Raw genomic sequence first — 17,649 nt, forward strand, 5'->3', positions numbered from 1 at the left:
TGGTTGTTGAGATGGCCTTTATGATTTTGACTTGTGTCATCCATGTAGCAGAACCATTGGCCTTGGATAGTTACTTTTGACTATTGATTTTGGTGACTCAGAGGCACTGCAGAGCTGGAATCTGCCTCCATTAAGCAGCATATTGATGCAGAAGATAAGGAGGTGGATTCTTCTTGGAGACAATTATGTAAAGAGTGCATTTACTGAGGAGAGGATGGAGTATGGTTCGACTAACGGAAAAAAAACATGTGACTTAGCCATTCATAGCCATGACTACAAAAGACTAGGAAAGCTCCTGCACATGCTGTACATGATAAAATACAAATGACCCTCCCCTAAAAACAAATGATGCTCTTCAGAGACCTTCACAGCAGAGGGCGGGTCTAACCTGATTATATAAATAGACTAGAGGCTCTCAGAGGATGCAAGCAGAGACAAAACCAGGACATCACAAATGAACTGGACCACAATAAGCATAATAAAATAACTAACAGATAATTTAATACAATGAAGATTCATATTCAAGCCAAATTATGTTTTAAATTGTCTGTTTAAACTTCTCCCTAACTTGTACTCCTGGTTCATTTCATTACAAAAACCCGGATGTCATCTAAAGCAAAGTGAAGACAAAGAAAAACAAGTTATATGACCCATCAGCTATTTGTGCAAATCTTTATCAGTATTAGTCTAATGGGATGCCAAATCCTATAAATGTTATTAGAAAAAAATTACAAGTTGCTAAGCAACACTGGTTGAGCAGGCTTGTACAGTGAGCGCGGCAGCTACATCAAACTTCAGGAGCTAAATTTTGTCTGCCAACAACTAGAAGGCCCGGCGTGACACAGTCTGCTGCTGAAGAGCATGATCCGGGGCCAGTAGAACTGGAAACGCACCTGTAACTACTACTACACTGAGATGTATCACTACATACCACTGTCAATGAGCAGGGATGCCTGTGAAACACATTACAATCACATTCCATCTGAATGAAGGGAACTTACTCAGTCAAACTTACTGCATGCTCATGCTCACACACATCAAATCACATCAGTCAGATATAATCCCAATCTGATTATCTTTACCTGTTCTTCGGCATTATTCTCAACTCAATTAAATAACTTCAACCTAATCCCGACGTTAGTCAAACTCTAAAACTAGTCGTCCCCTCCACAAGAAAACAGATGGAAACCTTATAGAAGTCTCTGCTCTCTTCACACCTTTTACGTTGCTGCATGAAGTCTTATCGAGGTCTTTGAACTAGAAATGGGAGTTTTATTATAAAACACTCAAAAAGAGGGCGGCCCGGTGGCGCAGTGGGGTTCTCCGGCTTCCTCCCACCTCCAAAAGCGTGCGCTTCAGGTTGATTGGCTGGTCCCAAATTGACCGTAGGAATGAGTGTGTGTGTGAATGATTGTTTGTCTCTATGTGGCTCCGCGGTAAACTGGCGTCGTGCCCGGAGTGTCCCCCGCCTCACGCCCTGAGACTGCCGGGATAAGCACCGGCTCCCCCGCGACCTGCGTTAGCGGATTAAGCGGGTTAGAAAATGACTGACTGACTGACACTCAAAAAGAAATACACCGAGAGAGGTGTACTTCTGTGTGAAAATGCAGACAAAGATAGACACTGAGCAGTACTCTGCTAATTCTTCAGCTTGTGGGCGTAAAAAAAAATATTGGATTCTTATAGACTTGGAGAAAAACACCTCCATTAAATATGAAAACCAAGGCTAACGTTTATTTACATTGTCCAAATATTATATGTACCTAAATATTTTATATCAAAAAATATTTGCAAATTCAGGATCTCTCTATTTTATATACAATTAAGGACTTTATACTGTATTTTAAAGAATGTATTGTTATTTACAAAGCACTCTTGTCTCTATTAAGGCCGTGTGACTAGTAGATTATTCTCGATGACAATTTGGCTTCCAGTGGAAATGAAAATGATACAATCAAAAGGAAAAGAACTCAAACATTTTCTGTTCAATTTTGGACTGCTGCTCCCATTTTAAGAGCCTTTAGTCGACACAAAAGGAAAAACGCGTTCAGCTGTCAGATAGGAACGTACCACGGTGTAGGTGCACACAGAGGGAGTTCATACACAAACAGTCACACAGAGAGAACTCATGCTGGAAGAGCAGATATGGAAGATTGTTGCAATTCCAAAACTTCTTTAATCAGTTTTGTATTATCACCATGATGTCTTATTGTTGGTAAAGTGCTTTGGTAACTTGTTTTAAAAAGAGTGAGACTAATGTAAGTATTATCGGAATTGTAACATACCCGACGCTAACAATGTAAACGTGGTAGAGAGAGGCTGTTATTGATCACAGACATAAAAACAGACAAAAATTAAAGTATAATTAATTTACTATTACATTAATGTTCTGATTTGTATTTAAGTTGAATTACACCTAAAATCTGAACAGATTCTTATGTTCAACAAACCCGATGAGAATTTGTGTTAAAATGATCCTCATCATTTTTATTGCTCATCAATTAGCAAGTTTCTAACAACATTTCAGGTCTAGTTGAAATTGTACCTGAGGTCACAGGATGTACACAGACGACTCCTCCCAGGGAGGGGCATCATTTATAAAATCTTTATTTTTCATTTCTTTTGCCAGCAAGGTGTCTTCCGATACAACATGTCCTTTCTTTCCAGACAGTTCTGGTCCATTATAGAACCACTACCCCCCAGACTTTACACTTGACAGATGCTTACACCCAGTACACAACCTTTAACTGAATATAGGCGTAAATATTGGTGACTTATAAAACTGCACATAAAACTGAAACATCTATAACAGCACATATGGATTCACCAGCACCCATGTGTCCTCACTGTTAGTCACTCCAAGACAACGGGTCAACACTCTCCCTACCGAATTATGCACTGATAACAGACACAATGAAGCCGTCAATGTTAGCAACCAACTGTCCACACAACCTAAAGCAGAATCAGCAGCACAGAAGGACGAGCATGGAGGGGAATTAACTGGAGATGTCGGTTTAGCACACTGTTAGCCTCTGTTAGCTTTAATTCAGTCCATTTATCGGTTTAGTTCATCACCTTCACTAGTTCTCACAGGACAAGTCCAGAGGAACGAACACAGAAAATCACTTGCAGCTCTGATTAAAACAGGAGTTGCTGTGTGGCCTGACTGATGGTGGACTGGACTTCAGGTTGACTGACCAGTGTTGAACTTACACACCCAGATTTGCTGCAGCCAGTCAGACATGGTGGAAAGCACCAAGCAGCAGAGAATTATTTGTTCCGAGATCTCCGGTCCCACCTGCCATGTCTTTGTGTGATGTAGAAAATGTGTCTACATGTTTCTACATGTATGGTTCCCACTGTGAATGAGGAGGTGTGGTGGAGGAGGTGTGATGGTGTGGGGGTGCTCTGCTGGTGAGGCTGTTGGAGATTTATTCAAAATTGATGGCACAATGTCCGTGATAAGCTGGTGACGCATGCAGGGTGTACCCTGCCTCCCACCTGTAGCCAGCTGAGACAGGCTCCATAGATGAATGCACCAGCATGGCTAGCACAGCATCACATTTATTTTTCACATTTATTTATTGACCCCAAACACACCTCCAGGCTGTGTGAGAGCTAACTGACCACGAGGGTCAGTGATGGAGGTCTGCATCAGATGACCTGGCCTCCACAGTCACCTGAACAAAAATTAATAGATATGTTTTGGATAACATGGACCACAGAGTGAAGGCAAAATGACTAACAGGTGCTCAGAACTCCTGGAAAGACTGTTGGAAAACCATTTCAGGCGACTACCTCATGAAGCTCACCGAGAAAATGCCAACAGTAAAAAACAATCATCGAAGCAAAAGGTGGATATTTCGAAGAATCTAAACTATAAAATGTGTTTTGAATTATTTTACATTATTTTGTTTACTAAAATTCATTCAGTTTTGATGCCTTCAGTGAGAATCTACCATGTAAATAGTCATGAAAATGAAAAAAATCATTAAATAAGAAGGTGTGTCCAAACTTTTGACTGGTAGTGTCCGCTTCCCACCTCAGCCCCACCTGTCTGGTTGTCTTGTCCACAGGGTGAACAAGCCTCTGTCTCAGGGTGTTTGTTGGCTTAAAGTCTTCCCCGCAATCCATAAGTGGAGTTTATTTGAATTACTTTTAAAAACTGTCTTTATGATTTAATGACCTCCACCACTCCCAGGTTAAATATCTGGAACCCCCCATTCAGACCTGCAGAAGCCTCCTGAATGAGACTGAAAATACTGTATGTCTGAACTTTTCCTACAAGTCCGGTTGACTTTATTCAACAGACATCAACGTAATACATACCATTTGTTGGCTAAGTGATAAGTTGAATAAACTTAAACGGATACACATTAAATACCATGTTCCACAAAATGTTTCATCTCATTCCAAGAGAAAAAAAGTCACTGGAAAAAAAACTATCCTGTGAGCTTTGAACTCTTTTACTATGGGGCCAGTTTAAAACACACACACACACACACACACACACACACACACACACACACACACACACACACACACACACACACACACACACACACACACACACACACACACACATACACACACACACACATACACACACACACACACACACACACATACACACACACACACACACACAACACACACCACACCTTTTTTGTTTTCAGTCTTGCCATTTGTGGAAAGAAAAATTGCTCTTCTTTGTTTCATGTAAACAAAAACAGATTTGAAGATAAGGGTTGATTATGGTTCTGTTGCGTGACCTCGGTGTGAAAATGCAGACATAATGAGCTTGTGGTGAATCTTTAGTGTACGTTAAGTGAAAAAAAGACAGTCCTGTACAGTCCTGTATGTGTTCATATGCTTGGCCAATAAATCTGATTCTGACACAAAAATATAAATATTTCAAAAGGTGGACAACCAAGATTAGCAACAAGTCAGAATCTGATCAGCTGCAACATAATGTCCCTTCTGCTCTTGATTTCTGGATGAATAACGATAAAGGAAATGCATTATGACATCATGATGATGTCCCGAAGACACTTTCATGACGTAAAAACATACCAAACCTGCTGCACTGGAGAAAAAAGACAGCGCTCACCTTTTCAATCTTATCCAGCCATTCCTTATTCTGGGCCAACTCGGCCATGAAGGCCTGGTGCTTCAGCCATTTCTTGTGAAGCTTCTGGGTCTCATCTCGGCTGCTGTCCCTGGCCATCAGCATCTTCTCACACACCCAGTCCCCCAGCTGGGTGAGACAGGCAGAGAGGGAAGAAAGGAGAACATAGATGCTGTAAGAGTGTAAATACTGTAATAGACCAAAACACCTTTAATAGGTGTGAAATACAGAGAAACGCAGAAACTTTTCAGCAGCTGCTCAAAATGGGAAAGACTGTAGATAAACACTCCATGTGGGAAGTACAAGGTCAAACACACAGACATGAATATTTAATGATGCACAGCAGGCACACATAGGCAGACACACGTGTACCAGCAAGCATGGGCGCAACAAATCACATGTGCACACGCTGGTGTCCACAGCATCATCCCACACCACACACACGTTAAACACGCTCCTCCACTCGCCATCAAAGAATCGTCCGTGTGAGGCAAACACACAATAAAACACGTCACAGCAGCACGGGCAGCTTCGCTATTCAGGTCAGCATCAGCACCTTTGTCTCGTGGTCATGAGCATCCTCACACCTGCATGCAATATCTCCACCTGCACCCCCTCCGCTCTCTCCTAACCAAAGCGTAAAGAGAGCGGCACCATTACCGGCATGTTTTAACTGGAACAGCCCGCAGGACAGTGGCAGCTGTAGGCAGCCGTTGGTATCCGCATCCTCGCCGGTCTGCCGTCACACACATGCAAAGACACTTGATACCGCCGCGTCGGATGGAGAGACAGAGGATGAGGAGAGGAAAAGAGGGGGCTAGACGGATAAAGAGGCGCCTGCCGGAGAGCCAAATGTGAGACGGCGACACAAAAGGTGCACTGAGAGCAAAATGCCAAGCAGGAGGATAAATGACAACAACAATACTGGAGGCTGAGGAGACAGGCTGGAGACTACAAACTGAGGCTGCGCTCCCCCCCAACCCCTCCAACCCACCCTCTCTCTCTCACCCTCTCTCTCTCACCCTCTCTCTCTCTCTCTCTCTCAGCTCTTTGGCTGAGAACTCGCTGTACGCTCAGAGAGGGGAGGGGTGGGGGTTGGATCGGTGACAACTGCCAGGGCAAGAATGAAGATGAGTGAGAGAAGAAGAAAAAAACAACAACAAACTATCGCCCTCCCCAAAACATTACAATGGCAGGAAGCTGAGCCAGTACACGAACACCCCCTCGCCTGCCTCACACCTCAAACAGGGGGGAAAGCAAGTGGTCTGCTTGGCTGGAGGGAGGAGAGGAGGAAGAGAGGGAGGAGCTAAAGGAATTGGGATTTAAGAGACTGAGGCAAATGATGGTGAACCAGAGGAGGTGGATGGTTGGGGGGGTGGGGGTGGGATGTAGACAGTTTCAAAATGAGCGTGAGATGGGAAAAAAAAGGCTGAGACTTTGTGTTTCTGACTGAATCCACTAAGAGCTGCTCTGCAGAGGCTTTTGTTTCATCCTTCCCCTCCTGCACTAATCACACCAACCCCCCCTCCGCCATGAGTCCCTTCCGCTCTGCAGTCCCAGGCAGCTGTGTTCCGTCTCCTGCCCGCCTGACGCTGCTGCGGCGGTGAAGAAGGGAGGGATGAGAGAGAGAGAGAGAGAGAAAGGAATGGTAGAGGTTTGGACAGAGTGAAGATGGAGGGAGGTGGTGGTGGTGGGGGGGGGTTGAGGGTGAGGGGGGAGAGAGAAACAGGACTGGACAGGTTTGATCTATCCTGAATGATGCGTTTGCAGTTGGAGAGATTTCCTGTTCGGGGTGGATTTCAGTCCGATGTTGCCCCCCCCCCCCATTTGCCACCCCCCTCCAGGACCTATCACGCACAGATTGGTAAGGACATGACAGTTAACACCAGATACACTACACACACACACACACACACACACACACACACACACACACACACACACACACACACACTCTCATCAGGATTACACAAATGCATGTGCGCGGACCCCCACCTCCACAATGGTACCTACGAGCGTCACGACTGCAGAGGTCATAGAGGGTCACTGCCTGACGCTCCCTTGAGACTGTAAATGAATTGAATGAGGGAAAAGGGGAGGGAAATGTGTATGTGTGTGTTGGGGGTGGCAGAGAATAGCTACTAATGAATGAGGGAGGGGGAGGATACGATGGAGGAGTTTGTATGACGTAGAAGGGGAGAACGATGGAGTGGAGGAAAAGGGAATGGTGAGCGGGATGGGAGGGGGGAGAAGGAGGATTCATGGATGATGCTGTGATGTCATCACACAGACATCAGTGGACATTAATAAACAACAAACACATCTCATGAACACCCTGGATGTGTAAAAAACTCTCCATAAGTCTTTTTACAACAGCAGGGATGGTAAGACTGAACAATAATCTGTCACTCAAGTATCAGAAAACCATCTGAGAATCATCAATCTGGCTATTTTCTCCATTTTTATTTTACTGTAAACTGAACTTGGATTTGGGGTCATTAGATAAAAGCTTAAGGGATAAAAGTGGGGTTATACTGTATGACACTTTGCTCTTTGATCAGTAAACCTAAAGAAATGCATCAATAATGAAAAATTAATCTGCAGAGTTAAAAAATATTATTTTGTAATGAACTTTAATTTTTTTTTAAACAACAATATAGATGAAAAATATTAAAGTATTTAGTGGGAACTAACATGCTGTCCTTAAACATATTTCCTCCGGAACCTCCTGCATTACTGACATCAAGTTTTTGGTACCTCAGGCTCATTCAAGGACTAGATGAGGCTCATTCAAGGACTTACAGCTGGAGATTTTTTGACTCAATATCAAAAAAGTGATCTTAAGACTGTTTATCCTTGATGTAGGGACTCTTCCAACCCTTAAAATACAAAATACAATGCAACCTTTTAAAAACACTATTTGTTATTTTTTTTACTCAACTTTGTCAATTTAATAACTTTATATAAATCTCATTATATATTCTCTATCCCTACCCATTTGTGCAACATAAACTGACGGTTTTCTGTCATGACGATGAGCTTCTTACTGCAGTTAATGAGATAGATCTGTATCGATATAACACAGAACAACAGTGTAGGTTCCACTTGACAAAAGTACATTCTGTCCGTAAACACTGGACAAGAACACGTCTGACTACATAAAGTTGAGGAGGGACTTAGCAATGAGAATTATCAAGATCCAGCCTGGATCGAAGAGAGGAACGACGCCTGAAAGCTCCTAGAGGCTGATGCAATGTCACTCACCTATCTGTACACACACACACACACACACACACACACACACACACACACACACACACACACACACACACACACACACACACACACACACACACACACACACACACACACACACACACACACACACACACACACACACACACACACACACACACACAGACACTCATATACACATACACAGTGATATACACTCCTTTGAATTAGTGATGAGGAGCTCTGCAGCTGAATTATTCAGGAGAACCAAAGAGAGAAAGTTGCTGAATCTGAACTGGGTTCCACACCAGACGATACAGGTTTGGCAGCAGAACCTACAGGACCGAGTAGAGGCGTGTCCGGGATAAGCACGAGATGACTGGGTCAACGACAGCTTCCAACAAAAAAATCTACGTTTAAACCAGTAATAGTGTTTACAGTAATACATGTCAGCTCATGTTTCAACACAGCACTTCTCTGGGTTGGCCAAATCTTTAGTACCAGTATGAACACTCGTCTCAATGTGTTTACTGTCAGATAAATGCATAAATGTAGACCATGATCTCATGATGAAGCTAAAACATGTTCACTGGTATAACTAAAGCAGGAACTTCCAGAATAGTAGGCATAATCCAGGTTGAACTTCTTCTATCGTATTATTATGACACAGCAATCAATAGTTTCATATTTAGCCATCCATTTTTCACCATCATGAGTTGAAGTTTGGTGGTAAAAGTGACTCAAACTTGACAATTTCAGAATCTCAACATTAGCAGTCACTCATCACACTACACAGATGCTGAAGCTACAGCGACAAAAATTCTTCTGTCACTGAGAAGATGGAGATGATTCCTAGGTGATGAAGTTTCACCAAAATGTGAAGCTAGACTTTAAGTTGTTCCAGCGTCAGACCTTCTAGCGCTGAGGCAGTCCTGTGTCACCAGCCTCTTACCTCATGACAGTCTTGGAGGAACCTCTGAAGCTCCCACTGGTCATTCAGTTTCTCCAGCCACTGCTGAGCCAGCTGTCGGTTCTGGTTTCCCCTGAAAGAGTGAAGAGTAATTAACTAAAATTCTTCTTTTCCTTTCGGCTTTCCCCTTCAGGGGTCGCCACAGTGAATCAATTGCCTCCATCTAACCCTGTCTTCTACATCCTCTTCTCTCACACCAACTACCTTCATGTCCTCTTTCACTACATCTATAAACCTCCTCTTTGGTCTTCCTCTAGGCCTCCTGCCTGGCAGTTCAAAACTCAGCATCCTTCTACCAATATATTCACTATCTCTCCTCTGGACATGTCCAAACCATCTCAGTCTGGCCTCTCTGACTTTATCTCCAAAACCTCTAACATGTGCTGTCCCTCTGATGGACTCATCCTATCCTTCCTGGTCACTCCCAGAGAGAACCTCAGCATCTTCATCTCTGCTACCTCCAGCTCTGTCTCCTGTCTTTTCCTCAGTGACACTGTCTCTAGACCAAACAACATCGCTGGTCTCACCACAGTTTTGTACACCTTTCCTTTCATTTTAGCTGAAACTCTTCTATCACACATCACACCTGACACTTTCCTCCACCCGTTCCATCCTGCCTGTACACGCTTCTTCACCTCTTTTGCACACTCTCCATTGCTCTGGATTGTTGACCCTAAGTACTTAAAATCCTCCACCTTCTTGATCTCTTCTCCCTGTAACCTCACTCTTCCACTTGGGTCCCTCTCATTCACACACATGTACTCTGTCTTACTGCGGCTAACCTTCATTCCTCTCCTTTCCAGGACAAACCTCCACCTCTCTAGCTTCTCCTCCACCTGTTCCCTGCTCTCACTACAGATCACAATGCCATCTGCAAACATCATAGTTCATGGAGATTCCTGTCTAACCTCGTCTGTCAGCCTGTCCATCACCATAGCGAACAAGAAGGGGCTCAGAGCTGATCCCTGATGCAGTCCCACCTCCACCATGAACTCCTCTGTCACACCTACAGCACACCTCACCACTGTCTTACAGTCCTCATACATGTCCTGCACTGCTCTAACATACTTCTCTGCCACTCCAGACTTCCTCATACAATACCACAGTTCCTCTCTGGGCACCCTGTCATAAGCTTTCTCCAGATCTACAAAAACACAATGCAGCTCCCTCTGGCCTTCTCTGTACTTCTCTATCAACATCCTCAAAGCAAATACTGCATCTGTAGTACTCTTTTTTGGCATGAAACCATACTGCTGCTCACAAATGCTCACTTCTGCCCTTATTCTAGCTTCCACTACTCTATCCCATAACTTCATTGTATGGCGCATCAGCTTTATTCCTCTATAGTTGCCACAACTCTGCACATCTCCCTTGTTCTTAAAAATGGGCACCAGCACACTTCTCCTCCATTCCTCAGGCATCTTCTCACTATCTAAGATCCTGTTGAACAAACCAGTCAGGAACTCTACTGCCACCTCTTCTAGACACTTCCAAACCTCTACAGGTATATCATCAGGCCGACTGCCTTTCCTCTTGTAATCCTCTTCAATGCCCTCCTCACTTCATCCTGACTAATCTTTGTTACTTCCTGGTCCACAACAGTCACCTCTTCTAGTCTTTGTTCTCTTTTTTTCACGTTTATCAACTCTTCAAAGTACTCTTTCCATCTTCCCATCACACTACTGGCACCTGTCAATAGACTTCCATCCCTATCCTTAATCACCCTAACCTGCTGCACGTCCTTCCCATCTCTGTCTCTCTGTCTTGCCAACCTGCATAGATCAGTCTCTCCCTCCTTACTGTCCAATCTAGCATACAAGTCATCATAAGCCCCTTTTTTGGCCTTTGCTACCTCTACCTTCACCTTACGCTGCATCTCCCTGTACTCCTGTCTACTCTCCTCGGTCCTCTCAGTGTCCCACTTCCTCTTAGCTAACCTCTTTCTCTGTATACACTCCTGTACCTCCTCATTCCACCACCAAGTCTCCTTATTTACTTTCCTTCCAGATGACACACCAAGTACTCTCCTACCTGTCTCCCTGATCACATTAGTTGTAGTAATGAACTATTAGCTAATTAATTATTAGCTGTAGTAATTAACTAAACTAAACTAAACTAAACTAAACTAAACTAAACTAAACTAAACTAAACTAAACTAAACTAAACTAAACTAAACTAAACTAAACTAAACTAAACTAAGCAATAACAGAATTGTTAACAAAATCAAAGTGATTTACTGACCAGTTTCTTTACGGGAAAACACAGAGAATAATGTAAAACTTTAAAACTAGCAAAGAAATAATTAATTCCTTTTGCTTGAAGTAAACGTTACAAGAATCAAAAATAACAGAAATATAATAAATGATAATTATGTATTTATAATAGAACGTGACTGTAACACATTACATAATTAGGCTGGCCTCAGCTCCTCTATATGCCCCCATGGGAGATGAGTACACATTTGAACATTTATGTTAATTAAATTAAACACCATATGGTTCTCCACAGTGCTATTGTTGAAGACACAGACAAAAACCCAACCCACTCCACACACACACGCACGCACACACACACACACACACACACACACACACACACACACACACACACACACACACACACACACACACACACACACACACACACACACACACACACACACACACACACACACACACACACACCCTGCTGGCTTGGCTATCACATAGATTTCATGGTCAGATGTGACACCTGGTCTAAACAGAGCAGACTCCGTCCCCCTGCTTCCAGGTCTTTGTCTGCTGTCATTCTTTTTGTTGAGTTTTAGTAGCCGCTGAAGACTCTGAAGGGAAGATGCTCAACATTTAAAAAGTAAAATAAAAGTCTGTGTTTTCTTTATAACTTCATTCTCTTCCCTCTCATTCTAATTTCTTTACTTCTCTACTCTTTTGTTGTAGCATTAAAAAGTTCAACAGATAAAGAAAATCACATATAAAAAGGTTTTTCTCTGACATGCTTAAATGTGCTTTAACTAATTAATACAGGTCAGGGAGTTTTTGCCTTAATCCAGCCACGTTCCTTCATCCCTCTCCAGGTGTTTTCGGTGCTATGTTTGTGTGTGCTACCTGCTGGCCAGCGTGTCGATGCGTTCCCTGATGCGATCAGAGTAGATGTTGCTCTGGCTGATCAGACTCTCTCCAGCCTCGATTACAGCTTTGATCCTGTGCAGGTTCAGCTCCATGGTGGTGGTGAAGTCTTTGTGTTTCTTTATCGCGGCTTCAACCGTTTCCACGGTGGTGGGCAGCTCCACGTGAGCTAGCGCCGACTCCTAGAGAATCAACACAGGACACAAAGAGGTGAGTTCTTGGTTTCAGAAGCAATTACAGTAAGTAAAGGACATTTAATAGAAGAGAGCAGAGAGTTCTTCATGCACAGAGACAGTTAAGAGAAGCAAAGAATAGAAACTGTAAGAGTTACCAGGAATCAAACTTGCAAATCCAGCTTCACTCTTTAAATCTCTCATTTGGGTTCTCAGATCCGCTGATTACCGATCAGTTATTTGATCAAAAGAAAAGTCAGAAAACTTCTTGTGTAATGTGGTTGTCCATTTCCAACAGTTAAGAGATTCAGTCTCAGTTCCTTAAATGTGATCACTACAATTCCTTTGTGTTGTGGAATATTAACCTCCACATTATTTCTAAATACTGTAAGCTAAACGATCAATTGGTTAGTCTTTCAAATGACATTGATTTTCCTTTCTGTGAAGTGTCTGTTAATTATTGTCCGTAATTTACTTGGAGAATTGTGATACGGAGACAAAACCACCCAAAACTACCGTGTTGTTTCAGATGTTTGTGGAAAATGGATTTTTTTTTTAAAGGGAGAAACCACAGGCAGAGGCAGTCAGAGGTCTACGGCCTGTAATGTCTGTGATATTTATTGAAGAAGAAATACTGCTCTCGCTTCAACCCTGAGTTACCGAGAAGAGCTGGAAGCACACACACAGACACACACACACACACACACACACACACAAACACAGACACACACACAGACACGCAATACAGGACTCAAGGGCGGCGATGCTTGTGACATTTTGCTTTAGAAGAACAAACCTCTGTACATGTGATTCTATGAGACTAAGGTCTCATGCAGGTTAGCACACTGAACTAGAAATGTGGAAAACAATAAAATAAGAAATAAAAAAAATATCTACATGCATTATTATGGAAACGTGAAATTAATTTTTAAGAAAAGTAACCCTCTCTGAACTAGGGCTTTCATAATCCAACATAGTGTGAAACTTTGTGTTATTGAGCTAAGGCTACCTAGCTGTCGGGGTCAGCTGGTTACCGTCTGCATGAACTGATCAGATTATTTGCTATCATTCAAAAATTCTCATCTTTACTTGCAGAGATTTACATTTTTAATACATAAAAGTAGCTGTTTTATAATGTATGCAGTGTTTTTGTGCTTCATTAAGTTAACTGAATATCAATCAACAAAGAAGTTTTCTTTTTAATTCATGCATAAATGCATAGTGTCTAAAATTGATGGTCCTCCATGATGCCACTGGTTGGAACAATAGTCACGTTCTGAACAGATTTGCTTTGTTGCACAAGTATCACATAGCAGAGGGATAAATGCTGACACACAAACACACAGACACACACACGCACGCACGCACACACACACACACACACATACACACACACACACACACACACACACACACACACACACACACACACACACACACACACATTCTCTGGCTTGGGGAGGGCTAATGGAGCCACACCCAGTCCAGCTGACACCACTGCAGTCAGAAAGACCAGTTCAAAGGTGTGTGTGAAGAGCAGGATATTTAAGTGTTGGCTAGTGGAATAGGATATCACACATTATCATGTGTTCGGATTGAAGGGACAAAATGATTATGTTTTATTCAAATTATCAGCTCCTGACTGATAAGGGACAGAACAACAAATAGAGACGTCTCCTCCACCGCTCCACTCTGTAACCATATGTTTTTATTCCGCCCTTCACTAGTATGGTACATAAGTATGTAAATTTTTAGTTTGGTTCCAGAACACATAAATAAGTGACATCTAGCTGTCAGCGCTTTGAGCTGCATATACTTTTTCTCTGATGATTTTATCCACAGTTTATTGATTTCTCTGCCCGACTCTATCAGCGGAAAAGATGAGATGAAAAATGAGCACAGTAGAGGAGGATTTGTTTCAGCCCCAGTGGCCGTCAGATCCGAAACATCACCTCAAAAAAGGTAAAGCAGCAACACAAAAACAAGTTATACATGATAAATACAGCAGCTGTTTTCAGTTTTTCTGTGATGTGAAGGACTGGGAGCACAAATGAGCAGAAATAAAGTGTTCATCAGGAATAGGAAGGTTAAACTTCCATAAACAGAAACCACAGTAATTTAATGTCACCTAGTGCTGCTAATATTTTACGCAGTAAAACTGATCACCAAAGCCATTCTGATCTGTTCTTTTGGGAACATGAATGTCAGTGTCAAATATCTGGGTTATCTATTCAAAGGTGCTTTATGCATCATTTCTGAATCATTATCTCAACTGCAGGACAATGCAGTGTCAGGTGAGCCGGTTTCATTGACACCTTTCACGTTGAAACCTTCGTGTTGCTTTACAGTTATGACTCTGTGACTGCTGGGTCAGTTCATGTCTCACCTGATTGTTGAGGAAGGACTCAGCCTGTTTGACGTCTCGTAAGAACAGATGGAAAATATGAGCCTGGACCAGAACTTCCCTCCTGCTCTCCCACATCTCCAGCAGCTTGTTCCAGCCAACATCCAGCTTCTGGAGCCACTGCTGCAGGGCGGCCTGAGGAAGAGGAGCCTCCTCGGACTCAAGCAGATCATTCATTGCTTGCAGGCGCTCATAATCCTCCTCATACCTGCATAAAAAAGGTTGTGCTCCATTATTGTCTGATGTGTTTCTGTAACATTTCTGAAAGATGTTCTAGAATTATTTCACAAACAAGATAGCGATTTAGATGCTTTTCAGTAACCCACCGTCCAATCTCCTCCTTGAGGGCAGCGTGTTTATTAATGAGTTTCTCAGCCTCCTCCAAGTCGTTGGGCAGCTGGTCTGAGGCAGCAGACGTCTGCGTCTGGACCAACCATGTGAGGAACGAGTCCAGATCCTGGATGACGGGGAAAGTAACACCGTTTACTTGTAATCATTTCTATTGTTTGATGATTAATTACCATTATCTATTAATTACGTATTGTTTAATACAGTTTCGATATACAGTTTTCATTAATGTGCAACCATGTGCTGCTTTAAGTGCACACTAGTTTCTCGGGGGTTGTGTAAATGAATGGATCCCTTCTGTGTACCTGTATGAAGCTCTGCAGCCTGCTGGCCACCATCAGCGAGTCCTCGCAGCCTTGCAGGGTGTGTTTTAGCTCCTCCCACTCCAAACTAATGCCATCAAATGGAACAAGGACCTCCATGGCGCGACCTGGGTGGGCAGTGGCCATATGCTCCGCCTCTTCCTGTGTCGCAACACAAAAGAGTAACATAGACTTTATGCTGCACATAAAACAGTAATCCCTCACGCATTCACGCATCAACACGCGCAACTTCACCTCATCGCGGATTTTTTGTAAGGCAGTCATGTGATACCGTACGCACATTCTATTGGCTGACGGAACCTGGAAGTGTGCTATGTTCCATGAGTCTCGGACTTACGTGAGACACCAAAGTGCTTTAAACAGTCTTAAAGAGTGGGGGAAAAGGTAATACAGATAGAAGGTGGTTTAATATCAGTATAGGGAGGGTCATAAATCTTTAAATTACTGCAAATAATAAGATAAATAGTTCGTCGCTATATAGCAAAATTTGTTATTTGTGTGTGGTTCCTGGAACACATTAACCGTGAGGAATGAGGGCACACTGTACTTGAATATAAAATCTGCATAACCTACATTGTCTGTATTTACTAAGGGTTCATCTAACTCACTCATATTTTAAATACAATTATTTATGTACAGGTTTCAACACGTAATTCATTGTTATCGATTACCACAGTTAAACTTCCTGAAGCACCAGCAGTGGTTTGTTAATGGCTTATACCAAAAAATCATAAAGAAAAAGAGAAAATGTATTATTATATCAATGATGAAAAATACAAATTAAAAATGTTTAATATGCAAATGAACACATTAGAGTTTCATTAAGGAAACACCAAGCAGTAATGCGTATAATACCATTATAACTGCTTATAATGTCTGTCATAAATGTTGACTCCCCACCTGTAGATGCAATAACTTTGGCTCCAGGACAGAAAGAGCTCCCTCCATGGTGGAGAGGCGTCTCTGTAGAGCCATGACCCCTCCCAGGTCGCTGCCCATGTACTGCGTAGCATCGATAGCTTTTCTCTTGTCCTGAATCTGGGACTTGATCTCAGCACACTCCAATAGGTAGTTCTGCAGACGCATCATCAACTCCAGCTGATCCTTCTTCTGCTCCACCAGCTCCACAATGCTGTTCCACCTGGTTTCACCAGACAGACAGACAGAGTAGTGATACCGTGATTGTTTGTCCGATTGATTGATTCAATCTAAAAAACAGAATTGGTTTGGTCAATGCAATAGTCAACACCAGAGTTTCACAACACAATCAAGTTGGAAAGAGCATCCATTTCCTCGTTTCATTCAGACAAAAACTGCAAGACCATAAGAATTTGATTCCAGCCATCAATTAATCCACATCAACAGATCAAGAACACTGCTCATATGTTAATTTTGATAACACAATGCCAATGACTCCTACAGAGACTTATTATCTTGGAGGTTTTGGTTGTTTGTTGTTTTCTGCTCCATCAGAAGTTTGAGTATCCGGCCTCTTTTTCAGTCAGAAATTTAAAAAAAAAAGCCTCTTGGATGACAGGTGTAACCAACAAAGCAAGTGCAATTGATTCTTTTTGCACTTGATAACATAATTCGGCACTTCCTTACCACTGCCTCCATTTTTTTCCCCAATGGGGGATTGTTGGGTTTCCGCAGAATGGGTCTCTTCTTTGTTTACATTTGCATTGTCAACTAATTGGAGATATAGTTTCACGATGCCACCAAAGATTACTGGTGTTTTACTGAATTACTAAAAGGAATTCGCAATTGAGAAACCCAATAAAATGCACATAGTTTCAATATCCAAGACAGCAGAGATATTCAGATATTTCTTTCTTCTAGAACTGAATCAGTGTTTTAATAAACCCTATCATAGACAGCTATGGTGAGGCATGTTTATTTTTTTGGCTCATTCTTATCTTTACTCTTGGCTGCTTCATCTCGACT

The 17,649-nt window shown here is 42.5% G+C and overlaps 1 protein-coding gene across 1 annotated transcript in view; it reads right to left on the reverse strand.

Annotated features, from left to right (window-relative positions):
• LOC137596429 (spectrin beta chain, non-erythrocytic 4) overlaps nt 1-17,649 on the reverse strand; it is a 62,418-nt gene that overhangs the window by 22,051 nt on the left and 22,718 nt on the right. Inside the window, exons 19-25 of the mRNA XM_068316955.1 lie at nt 16,606-16,846; nt 15,688-15,846; nt 15,361-15,491; nt 15,017-15,242; nt 12,437-12,639; nt 9,315-9,405; nt 5,111-5,257 (exon numbers count right to left, since the gene is read on the reverse strand). Coding sequence (XP_068173056.1) covers nt 5,111-5,257; nt 9,315-9,405; nt 12,437-12,639; nt 15,017-15,242; nt 15,361-15,491; nt 15,688-15,846; nt 16,606-16,846 — 1,198 coding nt within the window. The remainder of the gene's footprint in view (nt 1-5,110; nt 5,258-9,314; nt 9,406-12,436; nt 12,640-15,016; nt 15,243-15,360; nt 15,492-15,687; nt 15,847-16,605; nt 16,847-17,649) is intronic.

This window comes from Antennarius striatus, chromosome 6 (assembly GCF_040054535.1).
Source record: "Antennarius striatus isolate MH-2024 chromosome 6, ASM4005453v1, whole genome shotgun sequence".
Lineage (NCBI taxonomy): Eukaryota > Metazoa > Chordata > Actinopteri > Lophiiformes > Antennariidae > Antennarius > Antennarius striatus.